General features: G+C 41.4%; 1 protein-coding gene across 1 annotated transcript in view; it reads left to right on the top strand.

Moving 5' to 3' along the window:
• The window catches only part of sema3aa (sema domain, immunoglobulin domain (Ig), short basic domain, secreted, (semaphorin) 3Aa), a 32,411-nt gene extending 22,996 nt beyond the window's left edge, over positions 1-9,415 (top strand). The window contains exons 7-17 of the mRNA XM_017414907.3: positions 512-654; positions 802-916; positions 1,028-1,097; positions 3,299-3,443; positions 3,533-3,752; positions 4,341-4,432; positions 4,551-4,592; positions 4,784-4,941; positions 6,376-6,443; positions 6,543-6,691; positions 7,671-9,415. Of these exons, the coding sequence (XP_017270396.1) occupies positions 512-654; positions 802-916; positions 1,028-1,097; positions 3,299-3,443; positions 3,533-3,752; positions 4,341-4,432; positions 4,551-4,592; positions 4,784-4,941; positions 6,376-6,443; positions 6,543-6,691; positions 7,671-8,402 (1,934 nt within the window). The 3' untranslated portion in view covers positions 8,403-9,415. The remainder of the gene's footprint in view (positions 1-511; positions 655-801; positions 917-1,027; positions 1,098-3,298; positions 3,444-3,532; positions 3,753-4,340; positions 4,433-4,550; positions 4,593-4,783; positions 4,942-6,375; positions 6,444-6,542; positions 6,692-7,670) is intronic.
• The last annotated feature ends 7,636 nt before the right edge of the window (positions 9,416-17,051 follow it).

The raw sequence follows: 17,051 nt of genomic DNA, 5'->3' as shown, positions 1-17,051 counted from the left end.
TCACTCACAGCCATACGAAATCCACAAATCCATTTTGTCTGCTTTTAGTTTTCTGAATTCCATGTTTTATGACGTAACCACATTTTTTCAACTAAAGCATGTCCTATTAGCTGGTGGGTTCAAAAATGTCAGCAATTACGAAGCATAAGCATACAAAATATATACTATATACGATCAACTGTTTGTGTGAAAATGTAAAGTTAAAAAACAATATTGTATTATAATTGAGAGATGATTGATTCACATGATGATGAGGAGGAGGAGGAGGAGAAGATTTTTATTTTGCTCTAGACTTTGTGCTTAGTGTTAAATGCAATGATTTATGGCTACAGGAGCCCTAGATTTGTTATATCACGATGATTGTTATCACTGAAACGAGAATGTTGGATAGAATGAGGGGATTGTTTTAGAGGTGTTCGAAAGATTGTCATTGGGACTAAGTTTGTAATGTAATGCTATAATTTTGTAGGTTTGTGAGTGATCTTTTTTTTGTATTTTCTTTTGCTTTTAGACCCCAGATTCATAAGCGTACACTTGATCCCTGAAAGTGACAACCCTGAAGACGACAAGCTCTTCCTGTTTTTCAAAGAGAATGCCATGGATGGAGAACACACCGGGAAGGCTACTATTGCCAGGATAGGACAACTGTGTAAGGTAACAACACGCACAAACAAAAAAACAAAACAAATGTCTTTCAAGCAATGATCAGACTGATTTTGTAGATATTACATAAAACTCTGGTCCTGCTGCAGAGAGTATTAGTAAATGAGAGCTTACTTAAATTTGTTGACATTCTTGCAGAATGACTTGGGAGGTCACCGGAGCCTAGTGAACAAGTGGACCACTTTCCTGAAAGCTCGCCTCATCTGTTCAGTCCCCGGCATCAATGGCATTGACACACACTTTGACGAACTACGTAAGTGTGTGTTCTTTATTCCAAAACAAACAAAAAAAAACCTACCTCACCGACTTTTACTGAAAGACTTCTCTCTCATTTTTGTTTTTGATTTTTATTTTATTTTTTCAGAGGACGTGTTTCTCATGAGCTCCAAAGACCCCAAAAATCCTGTAATCTACGCTGTATTCACCACATCCAGGTACGCCTACCTGCGCTTCCGACTGAGCAGGAAAGAGAGCCAATTCTCAAACAGCATATTTGTTTTGCTGATTTGTTGCTAGGAGATCAGCAGGAGTTGATAAGCAATATTTTTAACGGGGCAGCCTTCCTGGAAGAGCTATTTGAAAACCATACGTTCTTTAATCCCTTTCAGTTTAATTTCCAAAGTGTTTTAAACAACACAGCAGCCTTCGAGTGACCAGGCGTGCATCCTTAAAATTCCCAGACAGCGCTCCTGTAATCCACTTACAGGTGTCCTGTGGTTGCTTTCCCTCCCAATAGAAACCCAGCTTGGGCTTTGCTTTTATCCAATTCCCCCATTCCTCGCTACCTGTCCCCCATTTCATTGAAACCCTGGCGAGCTTTGTAGGGAAATCAAATTACAGAGCAGAAGGGAGCCAGAGAAACATGATATTCACTTAGCAGGAATGCACGTTCCTCCCCTAGCCACCGCCCCAGCCATGAATGGGGTTTTCAGAAGCCGGGTGTGGCTCTATTGAAGCATGTGGAGAGGTGAAGGCACGGGGAAGGGCAGATAAGTGAGCTGAAATGGCACAGATGGTGGCACTTACCATGATGATAGTGAATTTGCATTTGGGAGGAGGGGGGGTATTTTTGTGTCCACTGTTGTGTGTGAAGCGCTTTGTAAAGAGGACAAGCACATCCCCATCAATCACAGCCAATGATGAGACCTGCTCAATGGAACATCAGTGCAAAACAACACGCCGCCTTGCATCACCGGGCCTGTGTGGTTTTCCCTCTGATCTCCGGATTGTATTCAAACCAAGAGATTGGTGCTCATTGGCGGGCATCCACCTATGTATTTGCATGTCTGTTGCACACACACACACACACATACACGTGTGCACTTTAAAATTCAATTATGGGGCATTGAGGAATTAGAGTGGTTTAATTGGTTTTCTAAGTGGCCGGTTTTCTGAGATGAATAGAGCAGAGATTCACAGGAACCAGCTTTTAATATCACTGCTTAATGAGGCACATAGAGGCTGCCACTGACAGATCAATGTTCGATTGTGCTCCGATTCCTGCGTACGCATTTGTGCCTCTTTCTGGGGATAAATTCACACACGCCCTACGCTCTGCGTGCGTGCGTGTCTGCACAACCACATCATCGCCCTTCTTTCTAAGCGCAGATATTGGAGTGTCTGGAGTTCTTGCCCCTGGAGTTAATTGAATTTCTCTGTAATTAACATTTTCAAATGCTAATCCATTCATCTTCCGTGCTTTGGTGAATAGTGTCAGCTGTGTGTATGCCAGCCACATCCCTAATTAGTCTGATACAACTTCCCACTGCAGTCAGCAAGACAAAGGACATCTTGAATCTTACTGAATCATTTGGTTCGTGAAAGTGCAGAAGATTTGTTGCCCAAAACCAAATCTGCCATCTGTTAAAAGGTGAAAGTTAATGAATGAACTTTAGATCCTTTCGGAACATCTATTTAAACAAATCAAATCAAAACCACTCTGACAAAAATTGTGAAAATATTGCTTTAATCATAGTCAAGGTTACTGAACTCAATGTTGTGCACATATTGCAAAGAGCTAGCTCTGTTTTTGTGCAACAAGGTGTCATTAACTGCTCTGAAATCTTGGAATATTCATACAAAACCCCCAAATCTTCAGTTCAAATGAGTCAGATCTCAAATTACTGTCTGTTTGACCGTGACAGAGTGTAAATCTAAAAGAAAGAAAATCCTTGTAATTCTCCCTTCTTCTTTTTTTTTAACTACACAATTGTTCAACCTTGCCTGTTTGAATCTTGTTTGAGTGGTGAAAGGCAAAAATCCCTCCATCTGGCCCAAGCAAAGGCTCGCAAAAATATTGGATAGCGTTTCAAACGCGCTCAAAAACGGGTCTTCTGTTTTGTTGGTGGCGTGCCCAAATTCCTGTCTGTTCTCAAGAGGCTGGAAGCAATCAAGGAGAAGTTCCAATCTGTCATTCCTGTACTTAGGTAATGACAGCCTTGCTCCCCTCTGTCTTTGTGCGACGAAGGGTCATTTTGCTGTCTGTCTTCAGTATTTCACAAGCTCCTAATCCTTGTCTTGTGACCGATCATTCATGAATTCCCCCCCCCCGTTTGTTTCTGGCTATTCTTTTTTTTCTACCTCCCTTGTTCTCCAGATCCTTACATGTTTTTTTTTACCCTTTCTTCTTCCACAGTAACATATTTAAAGGCTCAGCAGTTTGTATGTATAACATGGCAGACATCAGGAGGGTTTTCCTGGGCCCCTACGCCCACAGAGATGGACCCAACTATCAGTGGGTGCCTTTCCAAGGGAGGGTCCCTTATCCTCGACCTGGAACTGTGAGTCTTTATATTAAAAGTGAGCAATGAAGTCACATTTGCACCTAAAATGTGTTATGTAACTATTTCTGCTTCAATCTCAACTTCAGTGCCCCAGCAAGACATTTGGAGGCTTTGATTCCACCAAAGACCTTCCCGATGATGTCATCACCTTCGCAAGGGGTCACCCTGCCATGTACAACCCAGTCCACCCAATTGGGGGGCGCCCCATCATGGTTCGGACAGATGTGGACTACCAGTTCTCCCAGCTGGTGGTGGACAGGGTGGAAGCAGAGGACGGGCAGTACGATGTCATGTTCATAGGAACAGGTAGATTTGTTGTTTTATTTTATGAGAAATGCTCATATTGTACAACTCGATAAGATAACCTAGACAAATAGAAATAAACAATCAACGAAAAAGCTTTAAACCTTTTTTTAAGTTCAATAAAGATGAGACGGTTTAGTCCTAAAAAGAAAGATCTGCAGGTCATTTTTGTACCAGTCTAAAGGATTGTTTGAAGACGGCTGTGCTCTTATTTGTGCTAAAGCTGGATTTCTACTATATCACACACCTCAGCAGTTTATACTGCTCTCTGTTAGATAGAAATAGGCACGTTTGGTAGTTTAGGTCACTCAAAATGAGAAAAATCCTTGTGTTAAACCCGTTTTATGAGCTATGGAGGAAACGGACCTTGAGATGACTGAAACAGGAAGGTGAAAATAATGCAATGATTAACCAACCAATCAGAACGGGTCGAAGCTGCTAGGCCCGTCTCAAAAGTACAGAGGCTCGAGGTCTGTTTGAAGAGGTCGGTAATGGTCTGTTCTGGGGAAATGCAGAAGGTCAAACAGATGTAGGGATTTTAATCAGGAGCATGTCGTCTAACAGTATATCTGTCTGTTTGCCGTTTCTCAGATGTGGGGACTGTGCTGAAAGTGGTGACAATCCCCAGGGAGAGCTGGCACGACTTAGAGGAGGTTGTCCTGGAGGAGATGACTGTCTTTAGGGTATGTTATTCAAAATTGAGCAGCAATTTTTTTTTTTTTTTTTTGAGGCAAATCTAAAAGAAAAAGCATGTTTTGCTCATAGACATAGCTCTAAACGACTTGTATGTATTTTGAACAGGAGCCTACTGCCATTACAGCTATGGAGCTGTCCACTAAGCAGGTAAAAGCATTTTTTGCACACATAAATAATTTAAAAGTGAAATACATTAAGGAGCTCTCGTTGACCTTTAACCAAACCTAAGATATCTAATCTCCCTACATCCACCCTGTTTTTTTTTCTCAGTAACTTCCCTGCTGAGCCACAGAGGAACATTTAATTTTACGTCCTTTCTTCCCCTTTCGCTCCCACAGCAACAGCTGTACCTCGGCTCAGCCCTGGGCGTATCACAGATGTCTTTACATCGCTGTGAGGTGTATGGGAAAGCTTGCGCCGAGTGCTGCCTGGCCAGAGACCCTTACTGCGCTTGGGACGGCGCTGAGTGCTCAAGATACTTTCCTACTGCCAAGAGGTAGGAGCTTGGAGAAATTTAACACTCCTCTTTAGGCTTTATTTATCCTCGGAGGGTTTGCTGAGCCTGCACAGCTCTTTTCAGCAACATCCTGCCTTTTTTGTAGTAAAAGTATCATACGTAGATGCACCTGGGAGTTATTAGCACACCTGCATTGTGATGTTGTTGGCTTGAAATTGTTGGCATGTTTTTTTCTGGATGTACACAAAAATGTGCCTTTAGTGCCAGACCTCCACTGGCCAATCAGCAACAGCAGTAAATCTAAAAAGATAAGAAAAAAAAAAGAGCTACACGCAGAACCACCTAAATATGGAAATAATCAGACAAAAAAAGCACTCATTAAATACACACATGCACAAGTATGCATTCCAAGAAATACAATCCTGCAACCTGGGTTAGTGCTCCTGCCAGCAGCAGTTTTGAGTCGATTGCTCTCCAGTCAGAATACACACACGGACACACACACACACACACCAGCTCACATGCACTAAATTACAACAGGAGCTGTCTGAGCGATTCATTCTGCAGCTAACCACTTCAGCCTTTCTACACCAAAAAGAACAACACGGCTGCGTCTCATTCATGGTCCCACACCAGCAGAAGTACACCGGCGACTCTACTCCAGCTTGGAGGTGGCACAACCTGTCGTTAAAAGCCAAGACCGGCTCGTCTCAGCTCTCCTCTACACGGCAAAATATTTTCCCTCCCAGAGCGACGACCAGACACCGGGCCCCTCACGTGCTCATACAAACAGAAGACTGAAATGTCAGCTCAGGAAATGTACAGAAGTCAGAAATGTGCGAGGAAAAAGAGGGAGACATGAGGATGTGCTGGCAGAGTACACACAGGCCTACCGACAACTTTATTCAGCTTTTTCCCATTTTTTTTTCTCCATTCTGCGTTCACCACTCTGTTCCCTTCTGTCCAGCCATCATGTGTGGCTCTTTTACTATTACATCACGTGTCGACCTGTCAACAGCTTTAAACCGTGACAGATAGGAGCAGGGGGAACACTCACAGCTAGTCAGTAAAAGCAGACCATGAATATGCCCAGCCATCACTGTAAAAAAAAAAGCCAAAATGACGTAGTGGAATTTCATACAGAGGACAAAGAGCAGCCCAACCGCTTTTACACGGTTCTTCAAGAGCACAACAGTTATGAATGTGTTTCATAATAACGGCTCATTGGATGTCAATGAAGCATGACTTTTCACTTCTCTTAGCATTAATGTTTCTTTGATTTTTTTTTCCAGGGTTTTAATATTTTTCTTTATCCATGCGGTTAATCAATGGGGTAAAGGTTGAATAAATACACTTTTTTGTTTGGCATTGAACAACATTGCCCTCTAGTGTTTAAAATTAGGCATTACAGGAAAAATTGTGCAAAGTTTAATTTCCCAGCCATCATTACCTTTGGTTGTGGTTCATTCACAGGAGAACCAGGCGACAAGACATCAGAAATGGGGATCCTCTCTCTCAGTGCTCGGACCTCCAGCATCACGGTACTCAAAACACCAAGCAGTAATACACACGCTCCTAATACACACGCTCCATCCTTCCTTTCAGTCGTCTCACCCCTCTCCTTCTCTGTGTTTGGGCAGACGACATGGATGGTGTCGGAGGCAGCGTGGAGGACAGGAGTGTGTTTGGTGTGGAGAACAGCAGCATGTTTCTGGAATGCAGCCCCAAGTCTCAGAGAGCGCTCATCTACTGGCAGCTGCAGAGGGCCAACGACGATCGCAAGCAGGAGGTCTGTGGGTGCATTAACGCAAGCGTGTATGTGTGTGTTTTAGGGGGAAAAGTGTAAAATGCATGGAATGTGCACATTAGGTGCTAACTATGGCACTGAATGCATTTTCAGTGTACAAATAATACAGTGGGATGGTTGTAAATTACAAATTCAAATATTTATTTTATGTTTCTGAATTCCAGCAGACAGAACAAATTTCCGCACTGTTTCACCACTCGTGCTTCATCGTTTGACCTGTAACATTTTAATCTTTAACCTCCCAGAAAGGGAGGAAGGGCAAAAAGCTTTGGGTGTGGATGTTAAGATTCACTTTTTGACCCGAGGATGTAACTTATTGCTTTAATAATTTGCACCGTGGCTTTATTTTTCTAGCTGGTCACTGAGACTGTGTTGTCTCAGGAACCAGCAAAATGAGAAATATGATACAGGAAGTCATGCTGAGTTAGAAATCCTCGAGTCTGTTAGCTTATCTGAAGCAAAACACAGCAGTTTTATGCATTCATCTGGAAGGATATTACTACTGGATTAGTAATACTGTTTCTAGCGTGTAATAATCTAAAAAGTATGTGCATAAAATCTTTTTTGGTCTTACAAATTGTTTAATAATCTTAATGCTGTCATAAAAAGCTGCATTCCTGTTAGGTCAACCTATCCATTACCCAAAGGGCAAAATGCTCGTAATAATGTTTTTGCCTGTGTTTGTGTATGTCTGTTGTTAAAACGTCTCATGAAACTCCTGGACAGCTTTTAATTGAACTTTCAGGAAATAATCATTGGATGTACCTCTATAATGGATTAATGTTTGGAGCCCAACTCAATTCAAGATGGCCGCCACAGCTGACTGACCTTAGAGAACACAAAAATTACTGTAATTCAGTCAGTTTTACAGATATTGAGCTAAAAGTTGGTGTGTTACTAGCTAAGAGTTATTCACAACACATACATGTTTTTATGTCTGAACCTTGTTTGTTTCTTCCAGATTAAGATGGATGACAGGGTCCTGCGCACAGATCAGGGTCTTCTGATCCGCAGCCTGACTCAGTCTGACACAGGAGTCTACCACTGCCAGGCAGTCGAACACGGCTTCATTCAGCCTCTGCTGCGACTCAACCTTCAGGTCATTCCCACACACAAACTGGGTGACATTCTGCCTGGAATTCCTGGTGCCGGAGGCGGCTTGGGTCACTCAGCCAAGCACAGGGTGTGGTACAGGGACTTCCTGTCTCTGTTGGACCACCCGGAGCTCAACAGTGTAGAGGAGTTTTGTGACCGAGTCTGGAAGAAGGAGCGCAAACAGAAAAAAGCGAAGACTTCCAACGGTAACAGTCAGGGCAAAGCTGACAGTGCCAGAGTTTTGAACTCCCCGTTACGGCCTAAAGCTTCAGCCCCCACCGCTCAGAAGCAGCAAGCCAGTCCCCCGCACAGCAGGCCATGGGTTCAGGCTGGCTCTCCGACGGTTGTTGGGCAAACACGGAGCCAGAATACCCAGAGAGGTCAACCAAGTCTGAGCACGATAAGCAGCCAGGCCAATAAGGGCAACCAGAAGAACCAAAACGGTCAGAAGGGGCAGGGTGGACTAGTTGGCTCGCAGGTCGCAGGGGGGTCTCGGGGGAGCAGCCAACATGCAGCCAAGTGGAGACGGCTGCAGGAAAATAAGAAGGGACGCAACAGGAGGACCCACGAGCTTCAGAGACCACCACGAAGTGTTTGAGTAACAGCACAGAGATGCACACCAAGACTTACACACATACAAGCACAAAGCCATGCATCCACGTTCCGAGTTTCAGTGACCTCCTCATAACAACAACCCATCCAGCTCACTTTATTTTAGCTAAAATATGTGAACTGCATCCATGAAACGACAACAAAAAAAACTCTTACTCAAAGAAAGACACACAAAGGCACAAAACCTGTGAAAAAGACTGGAAAGGACTGAAAACCAGGAATATGTACTGTAAATGTGTGAGGACGTGGCTGTTTGCCTGGAACGCAGCCTTTTTCAACCTCCTGTACATAAGCTACTAAAAAAGGACTGGGACAAAAACACTTGACAAATTTGTCAGTGAATGAGTGGATTTGAGGACAGCTAGGTGTGCAGACACATATTGGAGCAGAAACGATGCATTCGCTGCCGCCTACTGGCCGTCTGAACTCATGGAAACTGGTGAAAAACTCTCATTCTGAACATTTTAAAGAGGAAAAAAAATCCTCAAGCAGAGCAACAACAGCATTAAAGGAGGAGAGAGAAGTGTTCATCTCTACGTGTGCATGGCTTGCACCACGTTGTTTTAGAAAAAAATGGAAAAATAGTTACATTTTAAAAAAAGCAAAACAAAAAAACATGCAAATTCATGCCACTGTGCAGACCGACTCCTCCATCAAAACATCTCCATTGAGGCTGGGAAGGCATTGTGCATGTTGTCAATGTTTTAATAAGCTAATTATTTTTTTTACACCCCACCTAAAAACAGAAAAAAAAAAGTCTCATTTTTCTTTCATATATTTTTTTTTCTTTCTAAACCTGCTCTTTTTTTTACGGGTGACATTTCAGGACTTTTTTTGTGTGCAAAAATCCCCTCTGCTCCTTCCAAGTAACTTATTATGCTTTTTTTCTTTTTCAGAAATTTATCATTTTGGGACACAAATCCCAGTTATAGGCTATGCTAAAAAAAAAAAAAAACCCAGTCTGAAACGAGGCTGACAGTTTTTTTGTGTACATATATACGACAAATTGAAATCTCTGTGTATATACAGTACAAGAGCACCACTTGACTATTATTTATTGCTCATTGTTTTGTGAAAGGGTTGCATTTATTTTTGATATTTTGGTATATTTCTCTCATCAGTATTTCAGAGAACCGACAGCAGCAGCAACAAAATCCCATTAAAGGACCAAGTGGCAAATATTATTTCGAAGAATCCCTCAAAATGAGGACGTATGGGTTGATAAGTTGAGCACTTTGTGCGTTCATTAATCACGCGTTTGACAACGATAAGCACAATTTAGTCTTTTTTTTTTTTTGTCCCAGATCCATCCGACATGTCTTCATTTCACCCCATAGCTGTTATACGTGTAAGATAATTCTCCAAAAGTGAAAAACATTAGCTGTGAATCTCTGTAAGAAATAGTGGAGAAACATTTTAAATCTAGTCTGAGGAGAAGACACATTATACTGCATGTGAATGCTACCTACAGTAAGTGCATCTTTTCTATTGTCTTTTTACGTGTTTTTGTGTGAGAGGTTAAAAATGCCCTTAATTAAAGCAAGGTGTGAATTACCTTTTTTGTCCTTTTTTTGCCAAAACAGTAATAATAATGAATAATAATCTGGCCAAAGCAGTATCAGATCCAACCCCCCTTCATCTTTAATTCAAAGATGGCACCTCCTACCCCCCCCCNGCTCCTCGCTCCTCAACACTTGACGAGAGTAAAGTGTCGATGCAATAAATTAGAGCAGATCGTGTTCTGACCCGACGCTCACAAGTATGAGTTGAAAATGTGTGAGAGCTGAGAGTTACCGATGCTGTAACGCAGTTCTTTCTAGCATGCATTCAGTTGTCTAAATAAACATCTCTGTTACAAAAAAAAAAAAAAAAAGAAGTTTCTGTGTTCTCTTTTCTCTGTAGCCCAGTCCAAACCTCCAGCCTGAGGCTTGATTGAAGTCACCTGGTAAGCCATGGAGCGTTAGAGGCTCGAAAACGTTTAAATCAGACAGGAACTTAGGGATGTATTGGGTTACTTTGACTGAGCCGACACATGTGCCGAGAGTTTTAAACAGAGTTCGAAGTCAGCACACTATAAAAGACAAATATCCACACCCACTCCTAGCCATGAATCATCTGAGTTTCCTGCTCTACTGACGTGTAAGCTTCTTGTTTATTTTTCCCTTTTTTTGACTTAATGAACTTGGAAACTTCATAGTCGGCAGAAAAAAAGGGAGCAGTTTTTGTCTCAGAGTGGGTGAGATCGTGTGAAGAAATGTGAATTTTACAAATATGTTGCAGATAAGTCAATGTAGCCACAAAAATTTAAAATCTAATGTATCTGACTGTCTTTTAAAAGCCAGATATGAACTAGTACTGACAAGAAAATATTGTTTCAAACATGAATGGACAAAAATAGTATCCCCGAGAATAATTATCTAAAGAAACATGTTCAAAACCAACATTAAAATCCTGACCAGATGGAGTCATTTCAGATACTGGCACCAGTGTGTCTTCTGGGGAATATCTGAGTCTGTAAGAGAAGCTTACGCTCAGTGAAAATGAAGTAATGGATGATTTAGGCCATCTACCAGGGGCGACACCGAAGAGGGGCCTGGGGGGGCAATGGCCCCCTTTAAAAATAAACAAATAAATGCTGGCCTCTCCTTAGCTAAACAATTTTATCTTCCTGAATCTCAAACTTTTATTTGGTGTGCAGTTTTTAATTTTCCTTGTAATAATTTGATTTAATTTCTGAAGTTCATCTCAGAAACCCCAAACCTGATGTTTTGTGACCAACAATTTGAGAACCACTGATTTAGGATTGTTAAAAACAACAAAAATGCAGTTTTGTGAACTTAAAATGTACCCAAGATGTGGAAATAAACAGAATTAGACCCCGCATGGTTGGTGTTGGCGGACATCTTGAGGAGGTGCCTGTGTTGTATACAGTATAGTGCTGTATCTCTTTATATTAGCCCATCTTATGTAGAGGATACGTAGGTGTTCTTTTCTCCATCTGATAAGTTTGTCTGAAAAGTTGTCGTGATGAATTCTCCGAGACAATTCAAGGTGTATTTGGTGATATGCTGGTGTAGATTCTCAGTCATCCAGGACATGGTAAACACAAAAAAGGTTCAAATAGAATAGAAGTCCAGTTGTTTTTGGTTTTCTATGATGTTCAATCTGCCTGTCAGAAATGAGAGAATAGGTTTTCTCCAAATGATGAATGTTTAAATGTCTGCAGAACGTAGTTTGCCAGATCACTGTATATTTGTCAAGGCGTGCTTGAAACCTGGGGTCGTGGTGGGACGTTTCACGGAGCACGGCTAAAATTTCCACAGTCATGCATCACGGCTGGAACTCTGCCCTGATTAATCGAACAGAACATGCTGACAACAGATGGGACTTTTTTTTTTTTGGAATGGGGAAGAAAAAAAAAGTCATTCATCTCAACAAGCTTCTTATTTTAGAAGATAAAGAAGGCTCCTTTGTTGCTGTGGCAACAAAGGAGTTTTTTGGATTAAAAAAAATGTTATAAAAAGCTGATGTTTTATCTGGTTCAGTCATAAATTTCTTTTTGTGACTTTTTTTATTTTGGAAGATTTTGGAGTGTCCTGAGGAGGTAAGGTTAGCTGGTATGTTTTTTCTTTTGTTTTGTTTTTTTATTGTAAAGAGGTGCAGTAATTGTTTACTAAAACCTAAAAGGATCTGTAAAAATGTAACGTTACAATACAGAACTAGCAGTTGGTGATCCATATATATGTATCTATATAGATGTAGATGTGTCTTTTTTATATATCTGAAATGTTCACAGTGAGTACTGCCTGTATATGCCGCATTTTCTCAAAGCATTTTGCTCTCAGACTGCAGGTTTACTTGTGGTTCCTAGAGTTTCTAAAAGTAGAATGGGCAGCAGAGATTTCATTCATCAGGCTCCTCTTTTGTGGTACCAACTTCTAGTTTCTTTCCATGAGGCTGACACTTTGTCTACTTTTAAGACTAGGCTTAAGTCTTTCCTTTTTGATAAATCCTATAGTTAGGGTATAGGATTCAGTTCTGCTGCTGTAGGCTTAGTAAAGTCAGCAGCAGAGTGAAGATATGTCGTCTGGATGTCCTCCCACAGTCTCTCTCTACTCTCCATGTTTGGAAATGCATCTATCGTTGCCATTAACCTGATATTCTTTGTTTTTCTTCCCATAGAAACTACACCTGGACCAATCCTCCTGTGTTTGTCTCCTGTCCTCTCAACCCTATGAGGTTGAGGCAGAAGGCAGCTCGACGTGAGCCTGGTTCTGAGATTACTTTTATTGTGAACAGGTTCTACAACATGTGAACTGAATTGGATTAAAAGCAGCCACCAGATGTCACTGTTGAACCACCATTCCAGCTCTTCCTTAAACCTCATAATATAACTCACAGAAAGCCTATATTTAGCCTTTAATTCACTCAGAAGTTGTGAAATCTTCCTCTCAGGTATAAGATTCAGACAGAACTACCCAGAAACTGCTCTCTGAGAGCGTTTCTGTGTGTCAGCTGAAATGATTAAAGAGCTGTAATCATGTTTCTGTCCTCAGGTTGCATGTGCCTTATGAATTTGCTGGTTACCATGACAACTGTCCTCACATGTTTGCCTGAGTCTTTACAAGTCTTGGCCAACATTTTGGAGGGGTTTATTGCAGTTTATTTTGCCACGAGGGATTTCTGCATTGTCTAAAATGCTTTCTTCACATATCTGCTTCTTGGAACTACACTTTTTTTATGGAGCTGTGTTTTGTTCTGCAGAGAATGGCAAAAAAATAAATCAAAATCCCCCATTTGGCAAATGTAGTTTTTTGGTATACTTTCAGGCATCAAGGAAAGGTCAGCGTGATTTTGAAAGAGAATGATTTGACTGAGACTGATCATGAAATTAGTAGGCAGCATGTAACAATTTTCTAATACCGGGTGAAACTTTTTGACCCAATATTTAGTCAAACCAACCCAACAACTTTAACCCAGCGACTGAGTTATCAAAGTAACCCAGAAGACTTTATTATGTGAATTTTGTTTTAATCTGGAGCTCCTCATTGACTGTTGGATGTAGTCTCAGTTCAGAATCTCTGACTCATCCCTTCTTACCCAGGAGCCAGCCTGAGGAATTGTGGGAAATCAAGGCTGAGAAGAGGACATGTAGCTTAACAGCTGCTGAGCTCAGTGCATGTTTTATAAAGCTTCATGGAGTTTATTAAAAGCGAAAGCCTGAGCTGCTGCAGGGCTGTTTGTTTCATTCTATCTCAAGAGTTTTATTGTTTTTTCTTTGAACATGTTTCCCATTTCTTCCTCTCGCCTTCCTTGTAAGTGGAAACCGATTTGTCTCTTTCAGGCCGATAAAACATCTGTACTCACCTGCTCTGTCACGGAGTAACCCGAGGTGGCACTTACACGTTTACGTACATCCGCCTGCTGCACTTTACCACAGGCGGCTGCATTATGTTAATCTTCGGGAGCTCCTGTAATTAGCGACCCCGCAGGTGAGTGGCAGCTGTAGCAGAAACCACGGCAACCAAAGACGAGCCTCATAAAGAGCAGCTCTCCCTGATGACAGGTGACATTTCCCATCCAGACTGAACCCCGCTGAGTCCTCCAGGTGCCGTTCGAATTTCTTGGCTTCTCATTGATTGCATTTGTCTAGGTCAGTGGTTCACAAACTTTTCAGCTAATTGTGAAAAAGTATTTTTTTTAACTTTAATCTTGAACACTAATTTAACTATACAAAAAAAATCCATCTTGAGTGGCATCTGAGAAGAGTTGTGTATGTAAGACAATGACAAAAAAAACTAAAAGTAATAAATAGCCTCTTTAAAAATGTATACTATGTGAATTATATGGAATACATTACATTCTGAAGGGAGGATTTGACTAATCTGTCTCCTTCATTATAATCATCTGCCTCTAAAAGGATGATAAGGTTTTTGCCTGTGTGTGTGTACCTGTTCTTATTGAATTTTTTAGGACTTTTTCTAGTTTAATCACTTATTTTGTCTGGACTAATAGTCCTTATGGGGACCAAAGCCTGGTCCTCATACAATGGAGCATCATTTTTGGATTAGGTTAAGGTGTGAACCGAGTTTAAATTAGGGTTGGGAAAATACTGGGAGTGATTATATTTGGAGTTGGTCTCAAATGAAATCGAACGTTCATATGACTGTATTTTCAAGGTTTGATCAAAACAGCTACAACTCCGTCCTTTCTTATCATAAAATGTTCTTGGTCTAAAACTCTAGTCTAAGCATATACAAAAAGGCTAAGCAGCAAGTCTGAGTCATTTCACCACAGCACTGTTTGGGCTGAAAGAAAAGGAAAGTCATTTTTTGTGTTTCATTTCCAGTTATTTAGCCTCTGTGTTTATTACCACTGGGTGTTTCCAGCACATAGGCAGAACCCTCTGAGAGGGAAAACTGTGACACCACATCCCAAACTCTGAGCTACAATACTGGCTGTAATGAACAGAAAGATTTCTGAGGAGTTGATTCTGTATAAACTCATTCACAAGCACCAGCTTGTCCTCACACATACAAACACACACACATACACACAGACTGGGATTGATGGGTTGATCGATGACCTAATCCTGTCTCTAGAGGGGATTCATACTGTGATTCAGGGTTACAATCTAAGGACTTGTTAGATCAAAAAGGACTGACAAACCTCTCCAAATGCCATCTTCCCTCTGCTTCGGGGCTTGGAAAGTTACCTTAAGTCACCTTAAGGCCTGCATGTTGACTTATAAGTAGTTTATGTGGGCAACTCCCTTGTCAGCTCTATAGTGAGATGTGTTGTTTGAATTTTCCATCTCTGTGACTCATCTGTGTTTAATCTGGCTGCACACATGGGACCCCCACCCCCCCTGTTGTTGTAAAGTGATGACGCAACGATTTGTGACGCACCACCTCAACAACAGGTGTTTGTGTGTTGTTAAAAATTCATGAGCATGGAGGGACAGCTCCGGACGTAATTGGCAATCAGAGTCACAGCACTTGAGCATTATCTCTCACACCTCTCTTACTAAAGTAGGAACTTTTGTCCCCGAGGGACTCGCGGTCCTCCTCCTCCTCCTCATGATGAATCAGCCCATTAGATCCTGAAGGAGGGTTTGCTGAGATGTCAGCTGATGTCAGTTCACAAAGACAACTGATAGAGAGGTCAGAGAAAGATGTGAGGACAGGAAGAGGGATGGAGGTAACAACGTTAGGACCCTTCCTAATGTCATCATCACCTTATTTAAACGTGCATAATTATTAGGACGCTACACTTTTCAAGTAGTAAAAAGGATTTGGGCGTATCAAACCAAAAACACCAGTTCATCCTTGTTAAATATGAGGGGTTGTGGTTCAAAAATAATTCAGACTGATGCAACCTAAAAAATCTGCATTTTCTTGTGTTTTAACTCAAGTATGAGGAAGTTTAGCCTTTTTCTTCTGACTTGTGGGACCCCTCTAATATTAAATCATTTTAATTTGCACCACCACAGTTAGATACAACAAGCCTTGCATTACATGAAGGAATGTTAAGATAATCTTAACATGAGAAGTAATGAAGATGAAGCTGTTTTGGTCCAAATTTGAAAATAACATTTAGGCCATGGTCAGTTTTGTGTTGGCTATAGCTGATCGGCTGTGGCAGCCGTCTTGAATTCGGGTGACTTCAAAAAATCCCCAGGAAGTGCAGAGAGAGCAAGAGTCTGTACGTCAGCACCAACAATTGTTAAAGAAAACTGTGGCTCCATATTCCCATCTCGCTTTCATCTGTTTAAATGAATGCAACAAGAAGCCAAAGTGTTGTTGCATCAATCAGCTGCTGCACTTGTGGCTTCAGAGATTGGCCTCCAGACAACAAGCAGTAAATCCTATTAAGAGTCCTGCTGCAACAGGAAGCGCCCTTCCTGCGCCCTTCACTCGAGCGCCGTGACATCCTCCTTTAAATAAATCCTTCACGCTCTGATTTCAGGTGTGACAAAACTGGAATCTGAGCAGGTGGAGAAAGAGAAACTAGTGAACAATGTAACTTTATGGAACTTTTGGTGTAATAATGAAAAGATCTTGTGAGGTGAAACATGACACGGGGCAGAAAGGTCACTGACCAGTCAGCCAGCTGAGGAGGAGTGTTCATTACTGCCAGCTGCTGAAGGCAAAGGCAAAGTAATGTTTTGTCTGTGTGTGTGGTGGGGGATTTTAATGAAACTTTCAGAAAGTAATCACTAGATATACATTTATAAGTGATTACCTTTTTGAGTCTATCCAGTTTAACATGGCTGCCACAGCTAATCAACCTTAGGAAACACAAAAGGAAAACTTTACAAATATTGAGCTAAACTTTGGTGTGGTAGTAGCTGTGATTGATCTCAAACTTATACTTTCACTGCTAACTGATCACACAAGAGTTGCGTTTCAAACTTTGGCATCAACTCTTTCTGTCTGTTAGCCAAATATCTCATGAACCACTCAACAGATTTTAATGGAACTTTCAGGAAATAATCAATAGTCACACATCTACAACTGAAGCCAATCCAATTTAAGTTGACTACCACAGCCAACTGACTGTAACAAACATAAAAATGGCTATACCTGAGTCGATTTTACAGACATTGAGCTAAAATTTTGGTATGGTTGTAGCT

The sequence above is a fragment of the Kryptolebias marmoratus genome, linkage group LG18 (genome assembly GCF_001649575.2).
Source record: "Kryptolebias marmoratus isolate JLee-2015 linkage group LG18, ASM164957v2, whole genome shotgun sequence".
NCBI classification, from domain to species: Eukaryota; Metazoa; Chordata; class Actinopteri; order Cyprinodontiformes; family Rivulidae; genus Kryptolebias; species Kryptolebias marmoratus.
This window is presented reverse-complemented; position numbering and strand designations above follow the sequence as displayed.